Raw genomic sequence first — 19,783 nt, 5'->3', positions numbered from 1 at the left:
TTTATAATTTATAATTTATAATTATAATATAATTAACTTAGTTCTACCCAATAATATACAGTATTGGGTAGAACTGTATTAGTCTGGCCCTCTAAAACCATCCCAATTTCTCATGCGGTCCTATGGCAAAATTAATTGCCCACCCCTGCCCTACACAATTTCCAAAAATGGAAGTGTGTTTTCTTGCTGTCTTAAACACAGAATGAATTGTCCTAGGGCACTTCATGAGAGGTGTAACCAACCAACGACCCATAATTTTACGGATCGGGTTTGAAAGGCCCAACCCTGATCAAGAGGGGGAACCTACAATGCCTTCCTCTTTGTCAAAGTGCATGTGATGTTTGTTAGCAGTGACAAAAGTATTGGCGTTTGGGGGTGAGACTGGGAATGTGGCCATCTCTCTACCCCAAGCAGTAATTTATGACAAGGAGAATCTTAACTGTTACCCCCCGACTAATGTTCCTCAATTTATCGCTTGCTTGGTGCAGTCGGAAGATGAATCTGAACTGAAGCTACTTCATCAAGAGAAAGAAATTGAGGCCATCCCACCCAAAACAGCTTGCCAATGTCAAGTAGAAGAGCTGTCCAAAACCTTGCAGGTAAATATCACCAAACTCTTAAAGGAAATGCTTTAGTATTAATGAAAGGATAACCATCCACGGCTTAAAAAGATCTGTTCAGAATAAGGTACATATTGTCTATCTGAAGAATTTTTTTTTATAAAGTGCAGGAATGTTTGCTAACCAGCTTAATAAGGTTCAAGTGAAAAATGTCAGCCAAAGAGGACTTGAAAGATAATATGGGGTTGTTTTTTCCCCACCAGGACACAATGTTTTCTCGCATAAGAAGACAATCTTCCTTTGCAAAGATTCAAGCTGGCGCAACTTTTGTGTGAATAAGGAAGTTTATAGGAATAAATACAGACTGTGGTTTTCCCCCCCTTAGTCAGTTGCTACAAACATTAAAAGGGTGTCCAGGAACTGAGAAGCCAACATTTTGATTCATCGCCTCTTTCTCATTTATCGTGCCGGGAAAAGAAAAGCAGTTTTAATTAACGGCACTCTTTTCTTTTGAATGTACGGGGAAAATAGCAAATGTGGAAAAAAAATGGCATTTCAAATCTCATTGCACACACAAACACACACACAATCAGCTCAGCTTGCAAGCTGGCCAAGTGATTTATCTAGGGCAAGGGTAGGCAACTTAAACACTCAAAGAGCCCTAACCGGAAGCCCCCCGTTCAATTCTGGAGCCGACCGGAAATCTGGTCACCCCCCCACCACCACCATAGTCATTTTCTAGCATAGCATCCTTTTTCCTCTGCCTGTCTTAACCAAAAGCCCTAACAATTGTGGAGCTGAGCGGCCACAGGGAGTTGCAGCAGAGGGATGAAAGAGCCACATGTGGCTCCCGCGCAGCAGGTTGGTGACTCCTGATTTAGGGTATCTCAGTTCAAGTGTTGGAATGAAGAGGCACCCATTGGCCCCAATCAGAATTATGTTAAGACACTAACAGATCAGATCTCCATTTACTTATCTCCCCTGCCTTCAGTGGGGTGGAAGGAGAAGGCCTCTTCTGTAGGATGCTATTTGCTTTGAATGTCTGATCCTCTGGGTCCCTAATTCCTGGAAGACGTTACTTGAAAAGCAAAAGTTCCTCATCTTGAAAAGTTCTCAACCTTTTTAATAATAATAATTAATAATAATTTATTAGATTTGCATGCCGCCCCTCTCCGAAGAATCCGGGTGGAGTCTTCCTACAGTTCCTCATGTTGTGGTGGACCCCAACCATAAGTCTAGCGCCAATTCTCCCAACAGAACTTTAAGATGATTGGCAGGAAGGTCAGAGGGACACCCCCATTGTAAACGCCTGATTGGTCGGATTGTAAAAAATATGTTCCAAGGCACCAGAATAGAAGCTTTAGTTCCTAACACCAGGGGAAATTTGTCTTTTCCCATGGACTTAGGTAACCCTGTGAAATGGTCCTTTGACCCCCCCCAAAGGGGTCCCAATTCCCAAGTTGAGAACCACTGTGAAGATCAGTGTTTTTCAACCTTGTCACCATTAAGATGGACGTCATCTTCAACTCGCAGAATTGGACGTCAACTCCCAGAATTCCCCAGCCAGCCAAGGTTGAGTAACACCCTTCTAGGTGACTGTTAATGGTGGTGGGGCCAAGCACTAGGAAACCCAAGTGTCAAAAAAGAGGATAACTGTCTAATCAAAGTCAGTTTCTTTATTGACAGAGATGTTCAGCTCCATTACGCCAACCCAAAGTCTTGACCCTACTCCTTTACTCGTTGGTGTCTCTCCCAGGTTGACTTAGACACGGGACTTTCGGAGTTCTCGGTGCTGCACCGCCGGGTCAAGCATGGCTGGAATGAACTTGTGGCAGATAATACTGAACCGGTGTGGAAGAAATACCTTGACCAGGTAGCACATTTTAGCAGAAGAAAAGGTGTAATTTCTGATGGCAAAGTGGTATAGACACTGTTCTGTCGGGCTCTCTGGTAGAATCCTCCCAAAAATTCACAGGTACAAATTTCAGACACACACACGTTTGAAAATTCAAAACAATGTTCTTTATAATGAAAAGTCACTTAAACCAAGCCCTCTTTTGGTATAGCAAAGAGCACTCGTCTCCAAACAAACTGGTAATTTGTACAAGTCCCTTATCAGTTCTGTGATACTTAGCTTGCAGCTGGGAGGCAATTCACAGTCCTTCTTTCACAAAGTGAAACACACTTAGCTCTGGTTTAGTTTCAAAGCGGGGAAAAATCAGCACACAAAAGGTCAAAGTCAGTAAAGCAGTCACGAAACACAACGACCAGATAATCCTCCAGGATGGCCAAACCCACAGGCTGCTCTTTATAGCAGCCTCACTAATGACCACAGCCCCACCCAACCACAGGTGGCCTCATTTTCTTTGATAATAATCTCTCAGTTGTTGCTGCCTATGCATCGCTCTCCACATGCGTGGCTGTATCATTAACTCTTTTTCTGAATCCCAGGAGGAGCTAGAGAATTGATCTCCTTCTGAGCTGTCTGCCCCACTCTCCTCCTCTCTGTCACTCATGTCTTCTTGGTCAGAGGAGTCTTCATCAGCAGATTCCACCAGTGGGGAGGGGGGCAAAACAATCCTTGGGGCAGGAGCTGGGCCAGAGCTAACCACAACAGACACAATATTTAATTTTATTATTGATTAGTTGATGAGGGACAATCAAGACTTTGTGGACTCTTGTCATCTTCTCTGTGATGACCTACCCCTAAACTGGTCCTTCAGCTCTTACAATGATGCACTCCTAACCCCTGGAATTGAATCCCTCTACCTTTCCTGTGGTTGTCCTCTTGTCCTTTTTTCTTCTACCATGCCCAGCATTACAACCTCTTTCAGAGAGCTGGCTCTTCACACAATACATCTAAAGTAGGATATTTTGAGCCTAAGTCTCGCAATAAACTGTTAAACCAAAGAAAACAAGAATGCCCTTCATCAACATCAACTCTTTCTTTCACCGTAGTTTAAGAATCCTCTCATCCTTTTGCTACTGGCTTCTGCCGTGGTTAGTCTGATTACTAAAGAGTACGAAGATGCCGTGAGTATTACTATGGTACGTGACTTCTCTCCAATGGAACATTGCCAAAGTACAGGTAGAAAAATCCAAAGGTTTCTTGTTAAATCTTTCCACCTTTTGCTTGTTAGATGGGTTGTGGGAATGATTTAAACACACGTGTATAGGGGGCGAATTGAGAATGTTTGCCACCCTTTTAAAAAAAACTGCAGTTAATTATTAGATCCAGATAGTTGAGATGGGATTTGCCTGAACAGTTTTCTGCAATTAAAAATGCTTCTGATTTATCTACCACCTTCATCTTTTCTTCCCCATTAGGCTGTCGTTATTGTTGTCACAGTAGCTTTTGTTCAGGTACTATGATTATTAATTATTTATTTATTTACTTACTTACTTACTTACTTACTTACTTACTTACTTACTTACTTACTTACTTACTTACTCACTTATTTATTGGATTTGTATGCCGCCCCTCTCCGGAGACTTGGGGCGGCTAACAGCAACAATAAAGCAGTGTACAATAGTAGTCTGATGTTAGAAACAATTAAAAAACCCTTCATATAAAAAACCAAACATACATACATACATACCATGCATAGAATTGTAAAGGCCTAGGGGGAAGAGGGTCTCAATTCCCCCATGCCTGATGGCAGAGGTGGGTTTTAAGCAGCTTATGAAAGGCAAGGAGGGTGGGGGCAATTCTAATCTTTGGGGGGAGTTGGTTCCAGAGGGCCGGGGCCACCACAGAGAAGGCTCTTTCCCTGGGTTCTGCCAAGCGACATTGTTTAGTTGAAGGGACCCGGAGAAGACCCACTCTGTGGGACCTAACTGGTCGCTGGGATTCGTGCAGCAGAAGGCGGTCCCTGAGATAATCTTATTACCTTGGATTATTATTATTAGTAGTAGTAGTAGTAGTAGCAGCAGCAACCACCATCAGTGAAGTCACATGAATTGTCCTTCTTTTCCTGCAGGAGTATCGCTCGGAAAAATCGCTAGAAGAACTTAACAAGTTAGTTCCACCAGAGTGCAACTGGTAAGTAGCATCCTTGGAAGTTATCTCAGTCATTGTGGTGTGAACTTCTTCCTTTCTGCTTTGGAAGTCTTCTGGCCACCACCTTTGTAGCAAAAAAATTCTGGATTCTGCTCCAGGAACTACCATATCAGCAAGAGAGCTTCTTGTCTTTAGCTGGCCAGCTACTCCAACTTCTTAACTTTGGATCATCCTCCCTGCTGGCTTTGTGCAACTAATGATGAAAAACTCCTACTTCCTTATCAGTATTGGTAATTTGTTTATGTAACCTGCATGTTGCTTACAGCATTACTTATCAGTTCTTGGATGGATTTCTATTACTGTGCTCAGTACAAGGAAAAACAACTTTGCCAGGGCAAATATTTAATTTATTTAACTTCTAAGCTGCCCAGTTCCTAGTAGACTCTGGGCGGTGTACAGAGTCAAAATCTATTTGAAGGTGTACATTTGGTCCAATCTGAGGTTGGCGTATGTGTGTGTATATATGTAATGAATATATAGTCCTGAGTCCTTTGGGATTGGGCGGCATAGAAGTTGAATGAATGAATGAATGAATGAATGAATGAATGAATGAATGAATGAATGTATGTATGTATGTATGTATGTATGTATGTATGTATGAATGAATGAATGAATGAATGAATGAATGAATGAATGAATGAATGAATGAATGTATGGATGGATGGATGGATGGATGGATGGATGGATGGATGGATGTATGAATGAATGTATGAACGAATGAATGAATGAATGAATGAATGTATGAATGAATGAATGAATGAATGAATGAATGAATGAATGAATGAATGAATGAATTCCATCTGTATCCAGATTCAGACCTTAGACATAGGATAACTATCTGTTTGGCTATACAGTAGTTCCATGAAGTTGAATTCCACCCAACAGATTCCCAGTGGCTCAATGGGATCATCCCTACAGAATCCCTTCCATCTTTCCTTCCCATCTTCCTCCACATTCCATTCACAAATGTGCTTTGCCATATGTAACACCTAGTATTTGTCTCTCTGAAAAATCCAGCTTGAGGGAAGGAAAAATGCAACACCTGCTCGCTCGAGAACTCGTGCCTGGAGATGTCGTCTGCCTCTCCATCGGAGATCGAATCCCTGCAGACATAAGGCTCACAGAGGTAATGCCTGAGGTCCCGAATCCCCCCTGCGCATAAGATCACACGAGACAATCAGCAGTGAAATACAACAGATAGGCCTATATTACTGATCCACTAAGAGTAGGTGAATTGAGAAAGTCCATGCGAACCTCTTGGATCTGTGTATCTGAGAAGCACCTTCAGAGTCCTGACTTCAAGATTTTTTTCTGTGGTTGGAAATGTAGCACATCATGGCCAAGGAAATGAGCTTCAAGGAAAAGGGACCCAGTTGTAGATTCCTTGATCGCAACCCGTTTGCTTGGGCATGGAAATTCTGGTGCCAAATGTGGCTCTAATTTGAAGATCACCTGTATGCAAGCTCACTTATTTATTTAGCTAATTTCTGTAGTCACCCATCTCATGCGCAAGTGACTGTGGGCGATTCTCCTAGTTTAAGGAAAAGAGCAATGTGGACTCAAATGATGTGGGGATCAAGTTTAGTTTAGTTTGGCTTGGTTTAGTTTAGTTTTAGTTTTAGTTTTAGTTTTAGTTTAGTTTAGTTTAGTTTTAGTTTTAGTTTTAGTTTTAGTTTTAGTTTTAGTTTTAGTTTAGTTTAGTTTAGGTTTAGTTTAGTTTAGTTTAGTTTAGTTTAGTTTAGTTTATGTTTATGTTTATGTTTATGTTTAGTTTAGTTATTAGACTTCTCATCCTGCACTCATCCTGATTTCCTTTGAAGGTGATAGATCTTCTGGTGGACGAGTCCAGCTTGACTGGTGAAGTGGAACCCTGCAGCAAGAACGATGGCATCTTAGCCACTTCGGGAGACATAATGACTCTCACCAACGTGGTCTTCATGGGAACCCTTGTGAGATACGGCAAGGCTAAAGTGAGTGGCTTTCCAGCTGTTAAATAAGAACGTAAGAACCTAAGAAGAGCCATGCTGAATCAGGCCAAAGCCCATCGAGTCCAGCATTCTGTGTCCCAGAGTGGCCCCCCAATTGTCCATGGGGATCTTGAGCAGAAAGAGAAGGCAAGACCCTCCCTTTCCCTGGACCCCTGACAAATGGGATCCAAGGGAACCCTGCCTGTCTCAACCAACATAGAGGCGGCACATGGACATCGTTTCAATAACCGCTGATACTTTGGCATCCATGAATCTGCCTAATCCTGCCTTGAAGCTATCAAGGCTGACAGCTGTCACGACCTCATTCCATAAACCAACAACCCTCTGGGTGAAGAGATATCTCCCTTTATTTGTCCTCACTTTCTTACCTATGAGCTTTAGGGAGGGCCCCCTCGTCCTAGGATTGTGTGATAGAGAAAGGGATTTTTCTCTATCCACCTTTTCTATCCCATGCATGATTTTATACACTTCGATCAAGTCACCCCTTAAACGCCATATTTCAAGGCTGAAGAGACTAAGGCATTGCAACCTGGTTTTATAGGCGCTGTTTGAGATCTCTCCTGTTGGACATCCATCCTAGCCTCATCATTCCATCGAGCCTTTGAGAGGTGGGATGACATCTGTTTGGTGGCTCTGCCATCTGAATCAGCTCTTCCTATCTTGAACCAAGAGAGCTGTCAAACAAGTTGAGCGTTCTTTCATTGCAATCATTCTTCTCTAACATGGTTGGGCTCCCTCTTGCTGTTGGGAATGTTGGTCTTTCCCCTGTCTCTGGCTTCTGGGATCTTTGCTGCTCTGAAGGGTGGGAACGCGGTCTTTTCTGGTTTTAAGACCATGGACGCGTTTCTGGACACAAAGGATGGCTCCAGCTTCGCCAGGTCCTGAGAGAACCCTCCAAAATAGTTGTCTGTTGAGGATGCTACATGGTTTCATGCTCTTGGGCTCGATGCCTTATTTATTTATTTATTTATTTATTTATTTATTTATTTATTTATTTATTCATTCATTCATTCATTCATTCATTCATTCCATTCATTCATTCGTCCAATACACAAATACATAGGAAGAAAAATAGACATGTGATAATATAAAAGAGGGTGAAAGTGAACTTAGAGGAGAGGATATATGACAGGAAGAGAATATATAAGATAGGTGGAAGAAAGGAAAGACAATTGGACAGGGGACAAAAGGCACACCACTTATGTGCGCCCCTTACTGGCCTCTTAGGAACCTGGAGAGGTCAATCGTGGAGAGTTTAAGGGAGAAATGTTGGGGGTTAGGGGTTGACACAACTGAGTCCGGCAATGAGTTCCACGCTTCGATAACTCGATTGTTGAAATCATATTTTTTACAGTCAAGTTTGGAGCAGTTCGTATTAAGTTTGAATCTGTTGCAGGCTCTTGTGTTGTTGCGGTTGAAGCTGAAGTAGTCATTGACTGGTAGGACGTTGCAGCATATGATCTTGTGGGTAATACTTAAATCGTGTTTTAGGCGCCGTAGTTCTAGGCTTTCTAGACCCAGGATTGTTAGTCTATTTTCGTAGGATATTCTGTTTCGAGTGGAGGAGTGAAGGGCTCTTCTGGTGAAATATCTTTGGACATTTTCAAGGGTGTTGATGTCTGAGATGTGGTATGGGTTCCAGACAGATGAGCAGTAGTCTAGGATGGGTCTGGCAAAAGTTTTGTAGGCTCTTGTGAGTAGTGTGAAAAGAAAATCCTTTCTGATCCATCCTTCTATCAACTGTAGGACCTACACATGGTGAAGAGATGGGCTTACTTCCTTCTCATAACAGAGCCTGACTAAATCAGCCAGAACTAAACCTATAAAACTAGAAGAGAATGAACGCACTAGAAATGGATCTCTCCATGTTCCAAAATTTATTCATTAGATGTTAGGTTGGTGGGTAGCGCTCCCAAGTGGTGAACCATGGAATTGCGTGCTTTTACAGCCCTCTCTAAACAGTTTACAGACTCAGCCTCTTGCCCCCCAACAATCTGGGTCCTCATTTTACCCACCTCGGAAGGACGGAAGGCTGAGTCAACCTTGAGCCGGTGGTGAGATTTGAACTGCTGAACTACAGCTAGCAGTTAGCTGAAGGAGCCTGCAGTCTGAAGTAGCTTGCACTCTAACCACCTGGCTCTTACTATAAATTCAATTTCAATTTTCAATTCAGTTTATTAGATTTGTATGCCGCCCCTCTCCAAAGACTCGGGGCGGCTCACAACCATGGTAAAAACAATATTATAATGGCACAAATCTAATATTAAAAGAAATAACTAAAACTAAAATTACATTTATAGTTGTTGCAGAACTTATATAGTTGCCCCCCAAATATTTTAAAAGTATACAAGGCGCTGGGGAAAATAGGATGTAAGGAATTCTCTACATTATTTCAGAAAAGTGTCTGCAACTTTGGACTGTGAATTTCCAGAATGCAAGCAAAAAGTCAGCTTTGGATGTACCGTTTTCTAACCTCTTTTTATTCTGCAGGGGATTGTTATTGGAACCGGTGAAAACTCACAGTTTGGGGAAGTCTTCAAAATGATGCAAGAGGAAGAGGTAAGATGACAAAGGCAGAGAAACAGACTCGGAGCATGTCGTGCTCAACTGAAGACCAAGACGTTCCTTTGAGAACCTGCCTTAATTGGTCCTGGGTATTAGACATCAGATGCCATTCAGGATGACCCGGTTGGGGAAACATTCATTGACATAGTTAGCAACAACACATGACAAAACATAAAAGGAAGCTAAAGCAATGTGGTGTAAATCTACTATAATATAGCCACAATCAAATAGAGTTTGCAAAGATTCAGGGTAGAGTGTTTGATTTCTGTGGGATCTAGAATTCCAGGTTCAATTTATTATTATTATTATTATTATTATTATTATTATTATTATTATTATTATTATTATTATTATTTATTGGATTTGTATGCCGCCCCTCTCCATAGACTCGGGGCGGCTAACTACAGTAACAAAAAACAGCATGTAAATCCAATACTAAAACAACTAAAAACCCTTATTGTAAAACCAAACATCCATACATGCAAACATACTATACATGAATTGTAAAGGCCTAAGGGGAAAGAGTATCTCAGTTCCCCCATGCCTGACGACAGAGGTGGGTTTTAAGAAGCTTACGAAAGGCAAGGAGGGTGGGGGCAATTCTAATCTTTGGGGGGAGTTGGTTCCAGAGGGCTGGGGCCACCACAGAGAAGGCTTTTCCCCTGGGCCCCGCCAAACAAGATTGTTTTGTTGACGGGACCCGGAGGAGGCCCACTCTATGGGACCTAACCGGTCGCTGTGATTCGTGCGGCAGAAGGCGGTCTCGTAGATACCCTGGTCCGGTGCCATGAAGGGCTTTATAGGTGATGACCAACACTTTGAATTGTGACCGGAAACTGATCGACAAAACCAATGCAGACTGCGGAGTGTTGGTGTTACATGGGCATACTTGGGAAAGCCCATGATTGCTCTCGCAGCTGCATTCTGCACGATCTGAAGTTTCCGAACACTTTTCAAAGGTAGCCCCATGTAGAGAGCATTACAGTAGTCGAGCCTCAAGGTGATGAGGGCATGAGTGACTGTGACCAGTGACTCCCGGTCCAAATAGGGCCGCAACTGGTGCACCAGGCGAACCTGGGCAAACACCCCCCTCGCCACAGCTGAAAGATGTTTCTCTAATGTGAGCTGTGGATCGAGGAGGATGCCCAAGTTGCGGACCCTCTCCGAGGGGGTCAATAATTCCCCCCCACCAGGGTGATGGACGGAGATATGGAATTGTCCTTGGGAGGCAAAACCCACAGCCACTCCGTCTTATCAGGGTTGAGTTTCAGTCTGTTTTAAGATGTTTGTTCTTGATGGACATACAGGTCTACTTTTAATAGACAGTTGTAATAACTGAATCTTGCAACTCTTGAATGTGCTTCCTGAGCGCTGATGATGTTGCCTAGTTGGTTAAAGAAACATCTACAAGGAAACAACCAAAGAGAGCACCAAGTATCCCACAGTTCAACCATGAGCTATAAATATCCTCTTCTATTGATACCGTCATCTCATTTAATGTAAATTAAAGAAGAGAATTCTCAAATTTCCCCAATTTAAAGTACTTCTATCTGATCTTTGCCTTGGTAGCAAGTCTTCCTCCTGCTCTTCAAGATATCCCCTCTACATTGACCCTGGTAGGACTTCAGAGATGACTTTGAGTTCCTCTTGGAAGCTGACTAGTAGCCAGTGATATTCTTATTGTGTGGCCAATTGGTTTGATAGATTTATTTCAAGTCTTGTCTCCCTCCATTTCTTCCTTCTTCCTGGTTTCACGCTTCAAGACTCCAAAGACACCTTTGCAGAGAAACATGGATAAATTGGGGAAACAACTTACTATAGCTTCCTTTGGAATCATTGGTAAGTTCTACTTTTTCTTTTTACTTTTCAAAAGCTTTGGAGATAGTGATGGGCTCCTAAGGATACTGTCAAGAACAACGTACCGGTAGCAAAATTTGAAGCTCCACCCCAGAGCACCCAATTTGCACTGAAAGAGGTTGAAACAAAATGCATAAGCCATGGCCAGAGTGTGGTAGTAAAAATGTTGGTAGCCCATCACTGTTTGGAGACCAAAGACCATATGGGTTGTTTCAGTCTTCCACTGTCCTCATTGATGTTTCTCAAACTCATCAACGTGAAGATATGTGGACTTCAACAAGGTTTTCTAGGGAATTCTGACAGTTGAAGGCCACACATCTTTAAGTAGCTTAGGTTAAGAAATGTCTGCATGAAATGTGGCCAACATAAAATACCTTGATACCCTCTTACAGATACTCATATGCATGGATATGAACAGGAAGTTGAGAAATGGTGGTCTACAGAAAATGAGGGGTCTTCCCCTCTTCAGATACTTATGTTTATGGGTATAATCGGAAAAATAAGTGATTTTATGAGCATGCAGAAGGCTTCGGTTACTTTGCCCGATCTGTGATGCAATGGAGTAAATAATACGGTGTCTATGTTTTTCAAGGTTTACTCATGCTGATTGGCTGGCTGCAAGGGAAACATCTCCTTGACATGTTCACCATTGGAGTGAGGTAGGTTTGAGGGAGATTTCTTCTGCATGTAGACATAGCATGTTGAACTATCAAAGAACGTGAAGTTGAGTTGCCATATCATGCCGAGACTTGGTTTATTGAACTATGATTAGTTTTTTAAAAAATTGTGATACTTGATTCTGACTTCAGCTAACCCATAATAGTTGGGATCACTGATCATGCTAGGTCAAAGCCAGATATACCACATCATTCATCCATCCATCCATCCATCCATTCCACTTCCATAATGCCCAATTCCAATGGGATTCAGGGCGGTTTACAGCAATATAAAAAGTACAGTACAATAATAAAAAGAAGTCAAATATTAAAATAATAAAACCCCATTATAAAAACCTACAAGGCAAGGAGTCCAATTAACCCACCTGCATACACAGTTGAGTCAATTATGAATCAGTATGATATGCACACTTTCTCATAGAGTCAAAAAGGGACATATCTTTTTTAAAAAAATATTATTGATTTTTAATTTCAAGACAAAACAAAAAGACAGACAAAACACACAACATAAAAAAGGAGCCAAAAGTGCTCCATTCTTCTCAGAAGTCTCGGAGGATTTTATAAGTCATATTAAGAAAGAGAAAGAAAGAAAGAAAGAAAGAAAGAAAGAAAGAAAGAAAGAAAGAGAGAGAAAAAGGTAAATCGAAAGGAAGAAAAATATAAACTATATGTGTTAATTACTATTTACATAATTTACATAATTTTATACCATCTGATATAAAATATACTGTTGCATAAGTATTCTTTTGTTCAATCAATCATAAAACTTATACCAAATTTTATTATATTCTGATTCTTCTTGTCCTATTTAATGGACTTCCTGCTCAGTGGAAGGAATTCCAGTGCTATCCAGTTTCTAATTTAAGACCAATGCAGAGAATAGAAGTTCTCAGAGGTCTTCTCACCATTGATAAATTACAATAGAATTCTTCTATCTGGCTTCCCCTGTATATGTTGTATGACAATTCCCAACACCCTAGATGTCAACTGTGAAGTGGACCTGGCTGAGGCCATCTTTGTGGCTTCAAGGTTGCTGCAAGACAGGAAAGTGGACAGGGAGAGGGGAATAGGTTAGCTGGGGTTTTGCAGTCAAAACAAAAAGTTTTCTTGTGAGAACCAAGGTCATTCCAACAGGTGGTTGGGAGAGGGGGAGCAAAGTAACCAAGCAAACAGCCAGCACCTCTATTGGACAATGTGACTGATGACTTGGGGAAAAGGGGAAACTTTCAGCTTTAACAGCAGGAATTTTCAGAGTCGGTTTTCACCAATATGTGCCAATATGATGTATCCAAATAAATGGTTCTTTGAGGAATCTATCTGCCTCAAAGTTCTGACTTCAGTGGGCGCATTACTTGGAACCCTGACACTTGAGATCATCAGGTCAACCAGTAGAACTAGAAGTCTTCTTGAAAAGTCAACTTTGACCTAACAGTCTAATAGACATTCCACAAAATTCTGCATTCCTGGGTCATTTACCCATGTCCAATCTTCTGTCTGTACTCTAGAATGAGGGTTCTGGAGCAAGTTGATGCTTGGGTGTATACTTCCTTGCAGGAAGAGGTAGTGGTGTGTAACATCAGTGGTAAATGATTGTGTGTGCGCAGCTTGGCGGTGGCTGCCATCCCCGAAGGCCTGCCCATCGTAGTCACGGTGACGCTAGTATTGGGTGTCTTGAGAATGGCCAAGAAGCAAGTCATTGTGAAGAAGTTGCCTATAGTGGAAACTTTAGGTGAGTCGGAAAAATTCCATGTTGGGGGGGAAGCTGGTAATAATAGTGAATATTCCACAACTGAATTTACTAATACCAAAGTTAATTCAACTACAAAAGTTTCTATTCTTTCAATTACATTGATTCCATAAGCGCTGATATTTATTTTAAAGTTTCTCTTCATCTTCTGGGTCCTCATTATGCATAGACTGCATGTAGCTATTTTTGAAACCAGTATTCATTTAAGATTATCATATTGGCTTAAGTTTCTGTGTGGGATATGTTAAAATACTTCTTGGTAAAATATGGAGCAAATTTTTCATTTGCAAAAAAAAATACTAAAGACCTTTAAAGCTTGGCAGTACATTTCTCCAAAGACTTGAATTTGCAAAGGGAGGGTAAAAAAAAAAAGGATATGCCAATAAATAATCTGAAAAAGGAGAAATGATCAGATTTAATCTCTTCCTTCAAAATTAAGTTCAGCTGCATTCGTGTATTCTTTTAAAAATTGCACAATCTTTTCTGCTTCCTTAATTTTTCTACTTTCCTTTAATCCTCCCTTCCACCTTTCCTTCCTTCCTTCCCTCCCCCTCCCTCCCTCCTTCCTTCCTCACCTTCCTTCCTTCCTTCCTTCCTTCCTTCCTTCCTTCTACAGAAAAAAGAGGTTAAATGCAGCATTTTCCATAATTCCCAACTGTTTGTATGGCACAATTTGAGGAATGATCACTGGATTTCAGGAATGCTGGAGAGAACAATGACCAGAGGACATTAATTCCAGTTAGAGAGAAGAGTTAATGATTCCTCCTGATTTATCCCCGAGAAGATATTTTTTTATTAGTTTAAGCAATCTGAAAAATGCAAACGATATAAGTCTTCCTGAAGGTAATAGCCCTTCAGAATCCCGTTGGAGAAGGTTAGATGAAGGAGATAAAATTAATAACATTTCCTAGCACAAGACAGAATTGATGGCTGCTGGCTTAGTGTTTTTTAAATGGTGGCAGACATATAGGATAAATCTTTTAGATGGCCTCTGATATGTGAAGTGGCCACCTTTTCTGGTGGACCTCCTGATGTTACCTAAATTGCCACCCTAAGACAGAAAAGACTGGGTCAAATAGATAACAGAATAAGAGACTTAGAAGGGCTTTGGAGGTCTTCCAATACAACCCCCCATTTAAGCAAGGATCCTGCTTCGGGCAAATGTTGTCCATTCTCTTCTTAAAAACCTCCAAGGTTGAAGCATCCATAACATCAGGAGGTAAGCTTTTCCACTGAGTAATTTTTCAGGAAATTTCTCATTAGTTCTCAGTTGCTTCTCTCCCATATTACTTTCTATCGATTGCTACTTGTCTTGCCATCAGGTAATTTGTTGAAAAAGTCGACCCCCCTCTTCTTTGTGGCAGCCCCTCAAATATTTTACATGGCACCGAAGGCCAGATACTGCATTTCTCCAAATTGATAGACCAGAGAAACGCAGTGGACATAGTATACTTAGACTTCAGCAAAGCATTTGACAAAGTAGACCACAACCTACTTCTTCACAAGCTAAAGAAATGTGGGATAGACAGCTACACAACCAGATGGATTAACAACTGGCGATCAACCAGTGGAACAGCTTGCCTCTGGTGGTTGTGAGTGCTCCAACACTTGAAACTTTCAAGGGGAGATTGGACTACTATTTGTCCGAATTGTACAGGGACTTCTGCCTGAGCAGAGGGTTGGACTAGATCAATGTTTCCCAACCTTGGTAACTTGAAGATATCTGGATTTCAACTCCCAGAATTCTGGGAGTTAAAAGTCCAAATATCTTCAAGTTGCCAAGGTTGGGAAACACTGGAATAGATGACCTATACGGTACCTTCCAACTCGAATGAATGAATGAATGAATGAATGAATGAATGAATAATAGAGGGAAACTGATCAAGGAGTGATTCAACCTAGAAATAAAGAGGAATTTTCTGACAATGAAAGCAATCAATCCATGGAACAGAAGTTGCCTTCAGAAGTGGTGGGATGACCCATAAAATCCCTTCCAACTCTGTTAATCTAATCTAATCTAGTCTAGTCCTCCTTTTCATCGAATTAGACAACTAAATCGTTGGTATTTGGAGGGACCATACTACTAATTTACTAACTTACTAACATAAGACCCAGTTTGGACAAATCCTTTCTTCTCAGGCTGTTGCAATGTGATTTGCTCTGATAAGACTGGAACTCTGACTACCAACGAGATGACCGTGACTCAACTTGTGACCTCCGATGGATTTAAGGCAGAGGTACTCCAGATGTTTCCTCAGCACTAATGGGTTGAATCTTAGCCATTCTTATCTAAGGTCTTAGACTTGATTTCTGTTTAATTGTGGTTCATACTTATCTTATCTCATGGACTCTTAATTATTCATTTCCATCCCAAATTTCCTTGCTTTATGACTGTTGCCCAATTCTTTAAAACGAGAGAATTGCCTTGCAATCAAGATTGTCTTTGTAATGTAGATAGAAGCGGTTGACTTTTCCTTGGGATATTTCTTTACATTCCTTCTTCCTGATTTATATACTTCCAGGTGAGTGGAGTTGGATATAACAGAGAAGGAAACGTCTGCCTTTTACCATCTCAAGAAGTCATCAAAGGATTTTCAAACATCTCAGTGGGAAAACTTGTGGCGGTAAATTATTTGATTACTTCAAATAACAGTGCCTTGAAGGATGGAAACAAATGCTTCATTTTCAGACTATTGGAATGCTGCTTGTGAGGTTTCATTTCCAGGCCTGAGGCACCCATAAATATGTTTATTTACTTGTAAAATCATTTCTGAGGCCTCTGGGACAGCAGTTTCCAAAAATCTTGAAGTATCTTTAACAATAAGAATAGGATAGAAACTCTAAGAAGGAACATAAGTCATGAACTCTGCATCTTTGAAAAATCTACGCTGAACAGAAAAGCTGTACCAACTAAATCTCAATAAAGGGGAAATTCGTATTTCAAAAAAAATTCCGTCCACAAGAATGGTTTGTCCCATTAACGATGACATATTTGCAGGGGGCAACATATTGCTGGAAGGATGCTGTTGTTCTCAATCTGAACTCAATCTGTATAGTCTGGAGGACAGAAGGAAAAGGGGGGGCATGATCGAAACATTTAAATATGTGAAAGGGTTAAATAAGGTTCAGGAGGGAAGTGTTTTTAATAGGAAAGTGAACACAAGAACAAGGGGACACAATCTGAGGTTAGTTGGGGGAAAGATCAAAAGCAACGTGAGAAAATATTATTTCACTGAAAGAGTAGTAGATGCTTGGAACAAACTTCCAGCAGACGTGGTAGATAAATCCACAGTAACTGAATTTAAACATGCCTGGGATAAACATATATCCATTGTAAGATAAAATACAGGAAATAGTATAAGGGCAGACTAGATGGACCATGAGGTCTTTTTCTGCCGTCAGTCTTCTATGTTTCTATGTTTCTTTTCTTACGAAGTTCATTTAAAGTAAAGCAAAATTTCCTGACACACAAAATGTTTATTTATTGGAGGTTAATTTTCAAGCACTGGCTCTTCGGCTTTGTAACAGAGATGAGTATCGCCCCCTAGAGTCGGGAACAATTAGCACATTTGTACAAGGGGAACCTTTACCATTTAACTTTCAAGACTGTAGACCTGGCTCATGATTTCAGAGCTTATCCTTGAATCAAGCTGAACGCCAGAGCTGATGTACAGGTGATTTGTTCACCTCTTTCTGCATTCCCTAAAAGCTGAAATGAAATATTTGCAGGCTGGTTGTGTCGCCAACAACGCCGTGATCCGGAAAGCAGCAGTAATGGGGCAGCCCACAGAAGGGGCCCTCCTTGCCTTGGCTATGAAGGTAAGGACCTTAACTGCGGTTCAAGGACTTATTCATTTTGTATTTTATTTGGTTTTGCTTAATCTAAAAATGCACAGAGGCAGCCTCTTGCTGTACTGTTATTGTCAAGATAGGAGATGTTCTGTCTGGGTCGCTCCGGAAGCTATGACCAACCCAAAAAGATAATCCAGACACACAGGTAGAATCCAAACACAGTTTTATAATGGTAAAGAGAAAAGAAGCCAACAGAAAATGTCCTTACAGATCAGGAAAACACTGGAACTCCAAATAGATACACGAAGGTAATTGTTCGTACAGAAACACAGGATCCTTGATGCCAAGACGAGGCTGTTGAGATAACAGACATACACCTCCCACGGGTCTTCAAGACTGCTGGGCCACGAGCCAGGAACAGAAACGCTGAGAGACAAGGCAGATTACAGCAACTCCACTCTGACAACACTCCACGCTGCCGAAAGGGTTTGCCTGCCTTATAAACCCTTCCCTGCTAATGAGGACCACACCCAACCCCCTGGTGTTCCTCATTCAATGCTGATAATATTTCTTCAATTGATTCCTCCTTTGATCTATGCGTCTCTGTTGCCTACTAATGATATCTTGTGCTTCGTCATCCAATGACTCCAGAGACTCCAAGCTACTGGCTTGAGAGAGCCCCTCCCCAGGGCTCCCAGGCCGTTCTTCCTCGTCACGTTCCTGACTGTAATCTCCCCTGTCCGACTGCCCAGAACTCTCCTCTTCGCTCTCATCCTCCCCTGGGCATGGAGCCAGCAGAGATGCAGCTGGTCTTTCATCTGACTCAGGCTGAACCACAACAGGAGATAACTTTTTTTAATGCTCTGGTGCTTTTGCAATTAAACAATGAATCAATCCGGATATTTATACAGTAGTCTGCATATCATGGAGCCCTACCGTTTCTTCTTAATTGCCCTTCAAAGGTATAGAATTTAGTCAGTTAAAATTACACACAAGCATGGGCACACACAATATTAAATGAATTCAATGAATATATAAGAATTCAATGAATTGAATTCAATGAATAATGCCCGATAATCCCGACCCCATCCACCACTTCCATTAGATCGTGGACTGGAAAATATGATTCTGGGAAAGACAGAAGTCTTCTAATAAAGGAAAATTGTTTCCAGAACCAGCGTGGACATGTGCAAAAGTAGTAGTTTAGCACTGGAAAGATGGAGAAAGACAATGCTGGAACAAAAGAGGCCATAATTATCTAAGCACCTCCTTGGGGGAAGCTGGAGATTTAGAAAATTGCCAAACCCCCATTCTCCAGGAGTGGAAATTGTGCGTTGTCAAAGAATGGGATGAAATTGGAATGGGAATAGAAGAGGAAGAGGAAGAAGAGGAAGAAGAGGAGAAGGAAGAATTAGAATTAGAATAGAATTAGAAATAGAAAAGAAGAGATAGGAGGGGAGGGGAGGGGAGGGGAGAATAAAAGAGAAGAGAAGAAAAGAGAGGAGAGGAGAGAATAAAAGAGAGGAGAGGAGAGAAGAGGAGGAGAGGAGAAAAGAGAGAAGAGAAGAAAAGAGAGGAGAGGAGAGAATAAAAGAGAGGAGAGGAGAGAAGAGGAGGAGAGGAGAAAAGAGAGAAGAGAAGAAAAGAGAGGAGAGGAGAGAATAAAAGAGAGGAGAGGAGAGGAGAGGAGGAGAGGAGAAAAGAGAGAAGAGAAGAAAAGAGAGGAGAGAATAAAAGAGAGGAGAGGAGAGGAGAGGAGATCATCTAGTCCAACTCCCTGATCAAGAAGGGGACCTTGTACCATTTCAGGCAAATGGTTATCCAACCTCTTCTTTAAAACCTCCAGTGTTGGTACATTTACAACTTCTGGAGGCAAGTAATTGCACTGGTTAATTGTTCTGTCGGGAAATTTCTCCTTAGTTCTAGGTTGCTTCTCTTCTTAATTAGTTTCCACCCATTGTTCGGTCTTCTGGTGCTTTGGAGGATAGCTTAACTCCCTCTTCTTTGTGGCAACCCTTGAGATATTAACAGAAGTGAATCCAGTGACAGGAAGGTGACCTAACTGGGAATCCAGTTTGCAATAAAGTAAGGCTGGATGAAGAATCTGGACATTCAAAAGGAAACTCAGTCTAAACAGCCCTAGTTGGATAACTTTTCCAAAACTTGACATTGCTGTTCAAAAGCAACGTAGATACCCAGCACTGAAATATTCACCTTTTGACCGGAGGAATGTTGATGCAATTTTGAGTCGATCTACAGTGATCCCCCGCTCGTTGCGAGGGTTCCGTTCCAGGACCCCCCGCAACGAGCGGGTTTTCGTGAAGTAGCGCTGCGGAAGTAAAAACACCATCTGCGCATGTGCAGATGGTGTTTTTAACTTCCGCAGCGCTAGCGAGGAGCCGAAGATTGGGGGCGGCGCGGCTGTTTTAAAACGTCGCCGCCGGCATGGGGGGCTTCCTAGCAGCCTCCCAAACCCGGGTTGGGGGTCCGGGGGGTGCTGGCAAGCCCCCCATGCTGGCGGCGACGTTTTAAAACAG

General features: G+C 41.7%; 1 protein-coding gene across 2 annotated transcripts in view; it reads left to right on the top strand.

Annotated features, from left to right (window-relative positions):
• ATP2C2 (ATPase secretory pathway Ca2+ transporting 2) overlaps positions 1-19,783 on the top strand; it is a 55,133-nt gene that overhangs the window by 13,657 nt on the left and 21,693 nt on the right. For both annotated transcript variants that reach the window (XM_070761888.1, XM_070761889.1), the window contains exons 2-15: positions 489-599; positions 2,317-2,433; positions 3,519-3,608; positions 3,888-3,923; positions 4,541-4,602; positions 5,638-5,746; positions 6,441-6,590; positions 9,099-9,167; positions 10,937-11,012; positions 11,623-11,689; positions 13,312-13,436; positions 15,594-15,691; positions 15,977-16,078; positions 17,184-17,273. In XM_070761888.1, coding sequence (XP_070617989.1) covers positions 489-599; positions 2,317-2,433; positions 3,519-3,608; positions 3,888-3,923; positions 4,541-4,602; positions 5,638-5,746; positions 6,441-6,590; positions 9,099-9,167; positions 10,937-11,012; positions 11,623-11,689; positions 13,312-13,436; positions 15,594-15,691; positions 15,977-16,078; positions 17,184-17,273 — 1,302 coding nt within the window. The remainder of the gene's footprint in view (positions 1-488; positions 600-2,316; positions 2,434-3,518; positions 3,609-3,887; positions 3,924-4,540; positions 4,603-5,637; positions 5,747-6,440; positions 6,591-9,098; positions 9,168-10,936; positions 11,013-11,622; positions 11,690-13,311; positions 13,437-15,593; positions 15,692-15,976; positions 16,079-17,183; positions 17,274-19,783) is intronic.

The sequence above is a fragment of the Erythrolamprus reginae genome, chromosome 9, assembly GCF_031021105.1.
Source record: "Erythrolamprus reginae isolate rEryReg1 chromosome 9, rEryReg1.hap1, whole genome shotgun sequence".
In the NCBI taxonomy this organism is placed as follows: Eukaryota; Metazoa; Chordata; class Lepidosauria; order Squamata; family Dipsadidae; genus Erythrolamprus; species Erythrolamprus reginae.
This window is presented reverse-complemented; position numbering and strand designations above follow the sequence as displayed.